We start from the raw sequence: 13,871 nt of genomic DNA, 5'->3' as shown, positions 1-13,871 counted from the left end.
CAGGAATGCTACCATTGAACCACCAATGCTCAGGTACTGAGTGATGGTGCAAGACTCATTTCCATACTGGAAGGTAGGGGTTACAACACCCTTGTAGAGAAAAAGTTTGGTTTGGGCCTGATCTCATGATCACTGAAGACAGTTTAAGAGACAGCCAAAGGCAGCACTTGCGGTGTTTAGCCAGCATTACATATTACCATCTACAGCCATGTCTGCATGAGATGCTGACTGCACGGTCATTACTGAGCAGTCATTTAGCATTTGTATAAACAAGTACTAAATAACCGTGTAGTAACCGGAGTTACTGTGCAGTCCTGTTGAGGAACGGCTGTTTCGTGGTGCTGACTGCGCAGTAGCTCATGACCGAGCACCTTGCTTCCTGCCGTGTGACGCTACTGCGCAGTCAGCGTCTCATGTAGACACGGCCTAGATTTACTTTTTGGGAAAGGTGGATACCCAGGCAGAGGAATTGTTCCACATTTCCCAAGGATTTCCCTTTAATTTGAATACGTGGAGGAGCGGCTGGCTGGTTTGTGTGGAATTGTTTAGGGGTCTTGGTTTTTGTGAACGTGGCGGCGAGTCCAACCATTTCATACACTTCACAGAAGGAATCAAGAGTGACCTGGGGCACATACAACAATCCTCATTGTACTGAAGATCAGTAATGGAAGTGTTGGTTATCTCGAGATGTTGCTAAAGACCCTGAGTCCTGGGGTCACAGACTCACGGAGCGGTGGGCTGGTTGGGCCCTCCAGAAGCCACATATAGTTCAAGCCCCTGCCTGAAGCAGGAACATCCTTGTTCAAATACCCTAGACAAGTCCCTGTGTAACCTGTTCCTACAGTTACACAATCAACCCTGCTGCACGAGTACAAGACATAGTGCCCAAAGACGGGAAAGACCCGAGACTGCCCCAGGTAAAGCAGGGGGATGAGGGCTGCCAGTGTCCTGCTGCAGCAAGGGCTATTAAAATGCACTTTAAAAACCCAACGAAGAGGGCCATGCCTCCAGCTTCAGAGGAAGGGAAACCTTCCCTCTACCTTTGTTCCTTCTTTGTGCCTTTGAAAGTCCCAGGTTTTGTCACTCTAAGGGGGAATTCCTTGACCTGGGAGGGCGCACGGCTGATTCCCACTGAGAGCAGGAATTCAGGTTCCCGCGAGGACTGAATACTTGGAGGTAGTCCACAGGCCCTCCTGTTTCCAGGTGCAGGGGGCAGGGTCTTAAGTTGTAAAAACTTCATTATGTCACAGGGCTGAACATTGTGGCAGGAGTCCAGAAGGTGTGCCCTAGTATCCAAGGGGATGCCTGCATTTACCCCTGCCTGCCTTGGGTGACTTCAAATACACCACTAGTTATTTCTGAAGGTCTTCCATCACTGTTTGTCATCCACATGGGGACTGAGCCAGAGTAGCCTTTTCTCCTGGCTTCACCTGCCAGAAAGCTCCCTTGCTTTTTAGCCAGGCCCACAGATGTCATCCCAAATCAGTCAAGAAGGGAAGAGGCCCCTTGAGGAAGAGTGGTCAGGCAACAGCTGGCGTGGCCTTCTGCTCGACCCTAAGCCTCACACTCAAAAAGGAACATTGCTGTCTTCTCAGAATAATCCAGATGTTACTGAATGCTTTAGCAGCTGGCGACCTCTTTTGCTCACCTTTCAGCCCCAGGTAAACTTATCCACTGGCATCTTCTCCCAACACTCAAGATCTTAGGGAATCAAAGTCAAAGAGCGACCAAATTGTCCCAGCTATGGGCCATTTAAAACACTTTGCTGGCCCTACCTGTTTTTGGAGCAGGACAGACAGACTTGGTAGCACCACCAACATCAGTCCATTGCCCGATTGGGGCGTAGGGCTGGGAAAAATCTGCAGAGCTGGGACCTGCCCCTGACTGGGACAGCTCCAGGCTGTGCAGGGAACTCTCCCTGGGAAGAAAGCTCCCAGCCTCTGCTCACTGATCTTGGAGGTGGGGATGGGAACAAGCTCCCAGCCTCTACTCCATGATCACAGAGTGGGGACACTGCTGGGGCAGGGGGACATTGTCTCCACCCGGGCTCCAGGGTGAAGCCCACCCTGGTAGCAGGCAACTCCTGGGGGCAGGGAGCAATCTCCGACCCCTACTGCCCAGCTGACGGGGAGCAAATTTACTCCTGGTCAGCCGTCTACACTTGCCAACTTGTGCAGTAATTACTCAGCAGTTAATTTGCTACTTGCATTTGCAGGCCGCAAATTAACTGCCAAATAGAGGAAATTACTGTGCGGTAAGGGTTAGCACGTGTGCGGTGATGCTTACTATGCAGCAATCAGCTCTACTGCACAGTAAAGCATTTCGTGTAGACACAGCCAAGGTCCTTTTTGACAGTAATGTTGGCTCTTAGCTTTCGCTCACTTTTTAACTGTGCAAAAACATTAGAACAGCTGTCTCCACGCAAAGATCTCAGAAAGGTCGGGACCTTTTTTTGATACTGTGGATTCCTATTTGAAATGTCTGGATTTATCTTGTGACTCATATGTCAGTATTCACACCACTAAAAGTGCTAGTATTAGTAACGTCATTAAAAGGATTTACTTCAGATGATTTCAACAGCACTAAGGGTATGCTAGAAATAAAAAGTAGATGAGCAAATGTCTCTCCCTTGACCCGCAACGGTGAAGGAAAAGTGGAAGAAACAGAAACCCCATATATTTAATACCTTCATTTTATTTCATTCTTCACAAAAAAAAATGTTCAGCCCTCCTTTGATTAATGCAGTTGACAGTAAGGGAAAGGGAGGAGGGAATAAGAGGGAAGCTTAAAGCTGGCTCCACGCTGTGCTGGATTTTAACAGTTTGACCAGAGGTGTGCCCTTATACTACTGGCAGTAACTCCTGGCTGGGTTCAACTTTAGGGGTTTGAAACCAACTTTCTAAACTTGGCATGAGCCCCCACCTAAAAACCTGGGAAAGTACATTTTAACGGGTTGTTCTAATATGAAGAATCTTCCCTAGTCTCAAAAAAAATGTTGAACTAAATGGGGCTTATTGCAGGGGGATAGGAAGCAAAAACATGGCTTGAAAGGAAATGTGAACTATATTAAATTGAACTGAAATCCAAAACGGTTCACAACCGCAGCCACTGGACACCAACCCAGGGGAGCAAACGCCTAGCTGAGAGGGGAGACTCGCCCAGGGCGGCTGTCTGGGGGCTCTACTGCCTATGCCAGCTAAAGCAGCCAGTATTGGGGAGGAAGGCCTGCCCAGGGAGCCTTGCAGCTCCTTGCTGACAAGGGTTGCCACTCTGCTCCAGAGACGTGTAACGGGGTAGTTTGTTCCCTAAAGAAGCCCTGTTAAGGGGCTGCAGTGATGGGGCGTTGTGCTGGTGAGGGCTGGCCATGGGTGGAAGCAGTTTCCTCTCTGGGTGATTGCCCTGCCCTGGTGCTTAGCCCAGTAAAGGTGGGGGCGGGGGGTTCCAGCCAGGTGCTGGTCTCTCACAGTGTTTAGCGGCACTCAGCATCCCCCAGTGATGGGGTCAGTGGCTCGTTAGGGTCCCAAGTCACTGCAACACCCGTTGTTGGCCTTGTGGAGATTGACCCCCTATCTGCTCCCCCTGGTTGGGGAACGTGGAAGTCTGTGTGCTAGACAGTCAGACATGGACAGGAACCCAAATGATTTGGGGCTGTCTGCATGGGCAGATGCACCAGGATGCAGCAAGGGAAGGTTAGGCTGGATATTAGAAAAAACTCTCTCACTAGGAGCTGGTAGGATCGCCATCCTTAGAGGCTTTTAAGCCCTAGCTGGAGCCATTTAGTTGAGGACGGTCCTTTGAGCAGGGGGTTGGACTAGATGACCTCCTGCGAACCGTCTGCTTGTTTGTCTTCTAGGCTCCAGGCTCCTCAAATTCCTCCCTGCACTCCTTCTAGTCTCAGCTGCACCCCCACACCCAACTCCACGTGGTCCCTTGCTCACCTCCGTGCTCTCCCTCTGCTTGGGATGTCTGCCCCGCCTCTTCTACAGTTGGCCCGGCTGAGGTTTCAGAAAGCCCCTCTCCCTTGGTCTCCCTGGGGAAGTCCTCAGGAGCTCAGGTTGGCACGACCTTCCTTGGGAACCCGCTGCTCAGCCTTGCTCAGCATCCCTGCACCTGCGGGGTGGGGAAGGGAATCCACATGTGAAACCTGGTGGCGCTGGCAGAGGAAGATCCCTGCTATTCCCATGATGGGGCCTCTCATAACTGGAAAGACCAGAACAGCTGCTCCTTACGTGCCCCTGAGGAAGAGTCTTGTTCAGGGCACACGCCTAAGGAGCTGTCATGTGCCAATGAACCCCAAGTTTCCTCCGTGTAAGGGGAACCTGCGGGAGGAAGGAGGCCTCTTAACCGTACGTGAACCAGGGAAGTCACTGGTTAAACCCAGTTCTCCAGACGCCTACACAAGCCCATTCTGGAGCACCGAGGGCTACAGGGGCACAGGAGTGGGGCAACTGAAACGCAGTCATGAATTACTCCCATGGTGGCACGACATGGCCAAACCAAGGTGAAGGAGCTTTCTGCTGGGTGCTGCACACATGCCGAGAGAAAGGTCAGGGGCCCTCAATTTGAGTGCTGTTAAGTAGCAGAGATCAGCGCCCTGTCCCACCTGAACCACGCACTAGTAAAGATATGATCCCTGTCACTCGGGATCCAGGTTGGAGTGATATTTGAGTCTCTCATCCCCAGTGCAGAATAACAGCTCAGGCACCCAAACACAGGCCCTGCCTTGTATGCAGCCCATTACCCGACTCCTGCTGGGGTATGTCCGCCTCTCTGGGGACGTGAAGCAGCTCATCCAGGGGCTCTGGTGTTGTATCCCATACCGCCTCCTCCTGGGGCATGTCCGTAGGATGGGGCTGTGGTTGCTCCAGCCAGGAATCAACAGGTTTCCACAATGCCTCAGTGGGCCCCATCTTGTCTGAAGACACCCCCTTGATCTTCACACGTACCGTGACCTGGGGCAAGCCAAATATGTCACTGGGGAACCAGGAACAGGAAGACCCCAGAGTAAGAGGGAACAATCCCCAGACACGTGAAGATGGGGATGGCAGCATGAAAGATCAGGGTAAAATGCTCTCACCTGGAGCTTCTCCTCCTCCTCCTGCCCCAGCTGAAACCCTTCGGCCAGGGTCACCGCCTCGGCACAGGTCTCCAGCTGCATCCCCGCTGCCAGCTCCACATCTCCTGGGGCAGGATGGCCAGGAACTGCCCCAGCACCACCAGCTCCAGCATCTGCTCCTTGCTGCGGCGCTGGGGCTCCAGCCAGCGTTGGCACAGCTCCCGCAGGCGGCTGCAACCCTCTGTGTCCCCTTGGCGTACTGGTAGCGGAAGCCCTGGAAGCACCGGCGCCACGTCTCTGGGGTGGGGGGGTCATTGCCTTGTGCCAGCGCTGGCAGCTGTGGGGTCACCAAGGCCGGTGCTAGTGCTGGAAACGGGGCCCAAGGTCTGCACTGGTCCCAGCTCAACAGCCATGGTTGCTGCCAGGGGACACCTCTGCCCACCTCTCGCTCTCCCACCACTACCATGCGGGGCCCATTGGCAGTGTCTTGTCCCCTGGGGTGTCTGTGGGAAAGGAGACAACACACACTTTATCTTGTGAAGGCAGAGGCAGGACCACAACCCACTTTCCCATCTCCACGCCCCCACCCAGCCCAGACACAGGGTGCGGGGAGTGGGCCGGCTCCAAGAACTGCCCCCATAGTCCCTGGGTGCCACCAGCCCCGTGTGGCTTCCCACCCAGCTGCACAACACCCCCTTGCACCGCCCAGCCGCATGCGACCCACACCCCCAGTGCACTGCCCGGTCCCAGCAGGACCCTGCCTGGCTCTCAGCCCCGTAGGGCCCATCCTGACTCTCCAGCCTGGCTCCTCCACACTCCCCCACAGCCCCAGAGCACCCCCCAGCAGCATCCACATGGGCCACAGCTCCCTGCCCCCACTTTCCCTTGCAGGCTCCACAGCCCCAAACCCCTCACTGTCCTACAGCCATGTGGCTGCACCTTTTTGCTGTCCCCAGAGCGCACAGACCCCCCCCCCCCCCCCCCAGCCGATGCCCCCGGTGGGACCCAGCTGCCCCCACTGCCTTGCTTGGCCAACACCAGGTGTATCTCGGGAGCAACTCCTCTCGCTGTCAAGCCCTCGCTCCGACTCGTCTCCAGGAGGAAGAGACCCCGGGACGGCCTGGCTCCCAGCGCTCAGGAGGGGGATCAGCACAGGGAAGGTTGTGGGCGAACCGCTCGGCCCAGGGTTGTAGGCGAGAGCGAGGAGATCAAAGGTGCTGAACGTCTCTGGTGACACCCGCCTTCTCATTTCCCCGAGGATCCCCTGCCGTGCTGGAGGGCAAATTCCCTTTGGGCACGGAAATGTTTGGGCTTTCCCCAGGCATCGCTGGTGGAGGTGCTTGTTTCCAGAAATGCTTGCCCAAAATAACCCAAAACTTTTCATAGATGCTGGGCTTGGAAGGGACCTCAACGGATCATCGAGTCCGACCCCCTGCCTAGGCAGGGAAGAGCACTGGGGCCAGATGACCCCAGCCAGATGCCGACCCATTTCGCTGACAATGACAGTGGGGTGGCCGTCATAGAGGACATTCCAGTTTTCTGCTACTCTGTCCTCTATTGATACAAAGCCGGAAGCCTTTATAAGTACTATTTTTCTCTTCAAGAGGACATCAATTGCATCCGGTTTCGTATCAATACAGGACAGAGGACAACCGGGCTGTCCTCTAGGATGGCCACCCAAGGCCGGTGGAGGATGAGAAGCTCCAGGTACTGTCCCCATCTTCATGTGTCTTGAACATGGTTCCTCCCACCACTGCCTCTCCCAGTTCCTGGCTCCCCAAGTGACACATTTGCCTTGTCCCCAGGTCCCCGTGCACGTGAAGGTTGAGGATATGTCATCGGACAAGACGGTGCCCACTGGGGCATTGTGGGAATATCTTAAATCCTGGCTGGAACAGTCACAACCCCGTCCTGTGGCCATGCCCCTGAAGGAGGCAGGGCAGGATGAAACCCCAGAGCCTCAGGACGAGCCACGTTGGGTCCCCAGGGAGGAGCCCCTGCCCCAGCAGGAGGACCAGATGAAGCGCAGGGCCTGGACCTAGGTGCCCGCATGGCTGTCTTGCGTTCGGGGCGAGAAGCTCAATTCTCTATGTGTGCCATGGGAGGCTGCGGTGTTTATACCCGGGTGGCTGGGGTGGGGCAGGGCTCTCATCTCTGTCCCTGGCTGCACCCAGGTTGAGGGCCCCTGATTTTTCTTGCTGCACGTGTGCACAGCACCCAGCAGGAACAACCTTTCACTTGGTCGGACCTGGTAGTCTTACCACGGTGACAATCAATGATCGGATGGATGCTCTAAGAAGCCGTGTTTCACCCCTTTCCCATGCCCCTGCGAGCTCTCTTTGCCCAGCAAGGGGCTGATGCATGTGTCCAGGAAAGGGGCTTCCCCACGGATGTTCAGCGGTTCACTGGACCCGGGCAAGAACCACAGGGACGTGGCAGCAGGGCCTGACGGCCAGGGTGCACCCTGCCCAGCTGTGCCTCCATGCGACCCCCTGGCTTCCCCAGCTGCTTCCTTTGCTCCATGCCAACCCACCAGCAGGGGCTGGCCCCAAGCCGATTGGGGGTGGGGGTTCAGGGATTGCCATCAGGGGCCCCCCTTGCCCCCAGCCCACCCCCCCAGCGGGGGCTGGCCCAAAGCCGATTGGGGTTGGGGTTTCAGGGATTGCCATCAGGGTCACCACCAGCCCAGGGATGGTTGGGGCCTGTGTTTATCCCCTCTCCCCCCATGACAACACACACATAGGAAGCCCACAGGAGCATGGGGGGCCCCAGGCCCAGCCATGCACGATGCAGCTCCTGAGCCCTGCACCCTGCCATGCAGCCAGGGCGACCCAGGGGGAGGCAAGAACAGGGAGGCACCACCCAGGGTTTGGAGAGTTGTTGGTTTTTTTGTTTTAAATACAACTTTATTTACAAAAGGCAGCAGCAGGACTGGAGGGAGCGAGGGTGCATGGAAGTACCCCCGGCGCTCCACCCTGAGCCAGCCACATCACGGCTGCAGTGTGGAGGAAGGGGGGATATGCCGGGTTTTCCCTGAGGGTGACAGCCGCCAGCCTCTGGCTGCACGGGGGCGAGAGTTGTGCCGCTCCGCACCCCTCCAGCGGCCGGTTCAAGTCCAGAGCCCCCCACACTTTAGGGTGCAGAGGTTTGTACAGTGTAACTCCAGCCCCCGTTGCGGCGGGGGGAAGAATCGTTCCATCTTCCTCCGCGAAGGGAGGGTGTTAATGCCCAGGCTCTGCCCGAGAGCCAGGTTGAGTCGTGCCAGATGCACCCCAGGGCTGGGAGGTGCCCCTCCGCAGCCTCACCTTTGGGTGGGGGGGGGTCGCACCGCTTCTTCTCCACGGTGGGGGCGCATTCAAGGCCCACCTTGCGCCATGGGGGGGTTGACACCAGTCCACAACCCCCTTAGGGTTGTACCCGTCTCCATGGGGGCGGGCGCCAGCTCCACGTCCCACCCCGCAGGCCATTGACCTCTACCCCGAGGGGTGGCACCGGCCTGTAGGGGGTCCCGTGTGTCCCAGCAGAGCGGGGGCCGGAGCTGCCCCCCTTGTGCAGGGCTCAGATCCGGGTGGAGCGGATGATGTGGGAGACGGAGACGACCTCCACCACGGGCTCGGGTCCCTTACGCCTGGCCCTGGGGACAAGACAGGGCAGCACAGGGTTAAAGAGGGGCGGGAGCCCAGGGTTTAAAGGGGAGGGGAGAATTAAAGGTGAACAGGACCCTGAGTTCAAAGGGGAGGGGAAAGGAAGGCGGCAAAACTGCCTTAAGGGGAGGGAGGGGCATTTTTAAAGGGGAGTAGGAGGCCAGATTTAAAAGGGGCGGGGCACCCACATTTAAAGGGGAGGAGAGGCACTTAAGGCAGGAGGGACAGACTCTTATTAAAGGCAAGGAGGAGCCTCTGACTTAAAGTGAGAGAGCCAGAGTTAAAGGGGAGGAGAGCTGTTAAAGGGGAGGAGAAAGACACAGGGAAGGTACTCCTGATTTAAAGGGGAAGGGCAACTTAAAGGGAAGGGGAGGTGTTAAAGGGGAGGAGAAGTCATTTTAAAGGAGAAGGCAGCCAGGAGAGAGGTCTGGGCGCAGCCTCTCCCCTACCTCACCTCTCCTCCACCTGCTCGATGGTGTCCATCAGCGGGACATCCCGCATCTCAGGCAGGAAGCAGGCAGCTGCGCCGGCCAGGACGGGTGTCACCCCAAAGACAAGAGGTGGCAGGACCGAGTGGTACTGGCCACCCACCAGCACCAGCGGAGCCACCATACCCCCGAGGCGGGCCACCACAGTCATGAGCCCTGTGCCCGTCTGCCTGCAGGAGGGACACGAGGCTCAGAGGCAGCCACTTGTGGTGGGGTACAATCAGGGCTAGGCATACAAGGCCTCTCACTGGGATGCAGCTGATACTGGGGGAGGGCATCGGGGCTGGGGTCACAGAGACTCTTGCTGGGATGCAGCCAATTCTGGAGTGGGCACTGGGATTGGGAATACAGGTCTGTGCTGCAGCTGGCTCTGGGGTGGGGCTGTGCCAGTGGCTGAGTGTAACAGATGCAGCCACATCTGGTGTGGGACAGTGGGGGCTGCAGATAGCAAGTCAGGCATTGGGATGCAGCTACTTCTGGGGTAGGATGTGTCAGCAGCTGAGCATAACACATGCAGCTGATGCTGCAGGTGGTGGTGGGGGCATCGGGGCTAGGGATATGGGGCCCCTCCCTTGGATGTGGCTGGATCTGGGGAGGCCCCGGGGGGTATTGGCCTCACCTGACAACGGTGGGGAAGAGCTCTCCCCCATAGAGGTAGGAGCAGACAGACGCTGCCGCCAGGAAGCCTTTTCCCAGCACCACGAGGGCTAGCCGGACCATCAGCATCTCTGGAGTGGGGGGAGGAGGCAGAAAGAAACCGTAAGGAGGAGAGGAAACGCTGTACTGCAGAGGGGAAACTGAGGCATGGGGAGGAGTTCATAGCGGTCTGCAGGTGGGAGAGGACCCAGGTGTCTGGGCTCCCAGCTTACTGCCTGCTCTAACCTGCCCGTTCCCCACTCCCTTCCCAGAGCTGCAGGGAAGCTAGGTGTCCGCACATGCAGCCCCCACTTCTCTAACCCTTTAGCCCCACTCCCCTCGCAGGTCCCGAGGCACCCAGGCATCCGGGCTGTCGGGCCCCACTGCAGGACCCCCACACCTCCCAGGGCTGCAGGGAACCCGGGCATCCCCGGCTCACCGGCAGGCAGGGGGGTGCTGGCCAGCAAGCAGGCACCAGCCACGCTGAGGGAAAGGGCCTGGACAGGCCGGCGGCCGCAGCGGCTCAGGGCCAGGGCACAGGCCGCCTTGGCCCCCAAGTCCACGGCCCCGAAGCAGAGCTGCACCAGGAAGACGTTAAGGCCAAAGGACCCCAAGTCCATGGACAACCCAAAGTAGGCCAGGTTGGTGGAGAAGCTGCGGGATCAGAGGACATGGGGTCAGAGGGTAGGGACCAGGTTAAGAGGGTGTGAGGGTCAGTGGGTGGGTCAGGGGTAAGGATGGGGGTCAGAGGGTAGGGTCAGGGGTCAGCACAGCGCCATCCTTCTGTCCATCCATCCATCCATCCATCCATCCATCTCAGAAAGGGCTGCGCGTGGACAGGTGGAAGGATGAAGGGAGGGATGGAAGGATGAAGAGCTGAAAGTCTCCATCCATCCAGGCGACAGTGACACAGCTGGAGCTGCCTTTTCTGTGACCCTCCCTCACCGCCCTGCCGCCCCGCACCGTCTGTCCGTCCTTCCTACCTGACACACATGAGGCAGCAGGAGATGCGGCGCAGAGCCGGGGACAGGAATAGCCCCAGCCAGGACCCAGTGCTTCGTCCCGTGGAGCTGTAGCTTCCCTCCTGCACCAGCACCTGGGGAGGAAATGTGGGGGATCAGGAGCAGGGAAGACCCTTTTCTCAACCCCCCAAGCCCTTCTGCACCCAGAGAACCCAAGCATCTAGGCTTCCAGCCCCACTCCCCCCCAGGGCACCCCGGCATCTGGGCTCTCACCCCCCTGCTTGAACCCCGCAGACAACCCAGGTGTCCAGGCCCCCAGCCTGCCCTGCTTAATCCCCCAGCCCCATCCCCTCCCAGAGAAGCCAGGAGTCCAAGTTCCTGACCCCGCTCCCCGCTCACCTCCAGGCTCAGCCCCTCCCCTGCCGCGGTTCTGCCATTGATGCGGGCAACCCGCTGCAGGTTCCTCAGTGCCTCCTTGGTCCGGCCCTGGACCAGCAGCCACCGTGCAGACTCAGGGACCCACCTGGCGGAAGGGGGAGGCTTAGAGGAGGGGAGCGGGGAGGAAGCCTAATGACTCTGGGAGTCACTGATGCAGACTCATGGGGTAAACTGAGGCACAGGGGCTGCAGAGGGGGAGGGTTGGATTTGGTTTTGGAGAGAGCCCAGGGGTTCTGGCTCCCCAGCCCGCCCTGTGCTCCCAGAGCCAGATGGAAACCAGGTGTCTGGTGATGGAAACCAGCCCCCCCACCCCCTGCTCTGTCCCCAGCTGCCAGTCCCCTCCCAGAGACCCCAGGCCTCTGGGCTCCCATCGTGGATGAAACGCATGCAACCAGGCTTCCGAATAAGGAGGCAAGCGAGGCATCCCAGGAATGGACCCCCGGTGTCCGGGTCCCAAAGCGGGCGCGGGACCCAGGCCCCCGGGGCACTCACCAGGCACTGAGCACGAAGGCCAGGAATGGGGCAGAGATGGCCAGCTGCAAGTGGCGCCAGTCCCGCATGCTGTAGGCGAGGCCAGCCAGGACCAGCTGCCCGGCCGTGCTGCAGTAGCTGAGCCAGGTCACCACGCCTGCGCGCGCCCCCCGCGGCACCCACTCCAGGCCTGGGGAGGACAGGGGTATGGGGGCTGAGACCCTGCATGCTCATGTCACGACAGGGCCCACCCTCTCCAGCCCCCTCCCAGCCTGGCTGGGCTGGATTGGAGCTCCCAGGATTGGGCCCAAATTAGGGCCCATAAAGGGGATGGGTCCCTGGCCCTGCCTCCCCCACTCCAGCCAGTGCCACAGCGGTGGATCCAAATTGGGACTCCCTCCAGCCAGTGCCCCCAGGACAGCGCCCAGATAGGGGTGCAAAGAGGGAACAGCCCCCTACCCCTCCACTCCAGCCAGTGGCACCAGGATGAGGCCCAGCTTTGCACCCACAAAGGGGACAGGCCTCTGCCCCCCTCCCCAGGCAGTGCCCCAAGGATTGGGGTCCCTGGGGAAATAGACCCCTGGATCTCCCACCCCAGCTAGCGTGCCTGGGTCAGGCCCAGGTCAGGGCCCACAGAGGACGACAGCCCCTGCCCCCTCTGCCCCAGCCAGTGCCCCCCTGCCTGGATTGGGGCCCAAAGAGGGGACAGCCCCCTGCTCCCTGCCTGATCCAGTGCTCCTAGGACTGGGCCAGCTCAGGGCCCATAGAGGGGTACAGATCACTGCCCCGCCTCTCCAGCCAGTGGTCCCAGGATCAGGTCTGGATTGGGACCCATAGGAGGGACATGCCCCTGCTCTCCTGACCCCAGCCCCTGACCAAGCATCAGTGCCCCTAGGCGAACAGCCCCCCAGCCCATGCCCCCACCCCAGGATTGGGCCAGAATTGCAACCCCCCCAGTGCTTACTGAGACCGATGTAGTTGATCAGGAATCCGGCCAAGCCGATACCGCTCAGGGTTCGGCACACGCAGTAGGTGGTGAAGTCAGGGGCCAGTGCTGCCCCCGTGCCTCCAGCCCCCACTATCAGCAGGGAGGACAGCAGCACCCACCGGCGTCCCACCCTAGGGTAGAGGGGGAGGTCATGACCCAGAGCCAGGTGCAGACACAGCTCCCCATGTCCCACCCCAGAGTGAGCCACAGCTCCCCACTCTAGACCCAGCAGCACCTGCCTGCATCACATCCCAGAGCCAGCAACATCTCACCCTTGCTACCCACGCCAGGGCCCCCCATATCGCACCCCAGAGCCAGCCGCACCGCCCCACAACGTCCCACACCATAGTCCCTCACCAATCCCACCCCCTTCTCCATTCCCTCCCACCCCGCCTAGCCCCTGAGCCAGCCACAGCCCACCATGTCCCAGCCCAGAGCCAGCTACATCAATCACGTTACACCCCAGAGCTAGCTGCATCTCACTAGTGTGTCCAACCCCAATCCCCGCATCCAGCCACCTCTCTCACAAGGTCCCTCCCCAGAGCCAGCTGCATCCTCCCCTCATACAGCCCTGGGCAATATGGGTCCGGCTGGCCCGAGAGGAAGGTGGGGTGCAGTTTGAGGAGTCCCAGCTTTCCGGCACCAACCTGTCCGACAAGGTCCCGAAAATGAAGGCTCCCAGCAGGACGCCCGCCATGAAGAGGGTCTGGGCCAGTGCTGGCAGCGGCCCCCGATCACACACCAGGTCCCACTGCCAGAGAGATGAATGGTTGCTCCAGCCCCTCTGCCCCCCTCCTCACCCCTCTCCAACCCCCGGGAAAATCTGTGATCCAGGGAATGGGGGTCTCCTCCAGACTGCCCCAAGCCTCTCTCCCCACCCCGTCCAGGCTCCGTGCACTTTGCGGGGTCTCTAATCCAGGGGGGTTCCCCAGCCCCTGCCCCTCTGTGGGTCTGTGATCCAGAGGGATTCCCCCTCCCCACTTCCCTCCAGCCCTCTGCCCCCCGGGGGGTCCCTCCCCCAGCCCCCGCCAGGGTCTCTAACCCAGGCTCCTCTCAGCCCCTGCCCCCCAGTACCTCAGTGATGATGGTAACATCAAAGGCCCGAGGCTGGTGGTGCCCCCTTTCCCAGGCAGGTGCCCCGGGAGGGTGGGCTGAGGCATTGAGGGGGGTAGTGGGGGGCACTGGGGG

At 59.1% G+C, this 13,871-nt stretch overlaps 1 protein-coding gene and 1 pseudogene across 1 annotated transcript; both read right to left on the bottom strand.

Moving 5' to 3' along the window:
• Positions 1-6,305, bottom strand: part of LOC102370736 — a 13,701-nt pseudogene extending 7,396 nt beyond the window's left edge.
• Positions 6,306-7,938: 1,633 nt separating this feature from the next.
• On the bottom strand, positions 7,939-13,865 carry LOC102370490 (solute carrier family 22 member 6-B-like). Its single transcript, XM_025212430.1, has 10 exons — positions 13,758-13,865; positions 13,331-13,434; positions 12,660-12,814; positions 11,717-11,885; positions 11,186-11,309; positions 10,808-10,920; positions 10,264-10,478; positions 9,808-9,916; positions 9,155-9,358; positions 7,939-8,690 (listed from the first exon to the last, which is right to left on the bottom strand). The coding sequence occupies exons 2-10, from the start codon at positions 13,378-13,380 to the stop codon at positions 8,615-8,617; spliced, it is 1,215 nt and encodes a 404-aa protein (XP_025068215.1). The 5' UTR covers positions 13,381-13,434; positions 13,758-13,865; the 3' UTR covers positions 7,939-8,614.
• Positions 13,866-13,871: the final 6 nt, after the last annotated feature.

Source organism: Alligator sinensis, unplaced genomic scaffold (assembly GCF_000455745.1).
Source record: "Alligator sinensis unplaced genomic scaffold, ASM45574v1 scaffold1329_1, whole genome shotgun sequence".
In the NCBI taxonomy this organism is placed as follows: Eukaryota; Metazoa; Chordata; order Crocodylia; family Alligatoridae; genus Alligator; species Alligator sinensis.
The sequence above is the reverse complement of the archived record's forward strand: the minus strand, read 5'-3'. Positions and strand labels throughout refer to the sequence as shown.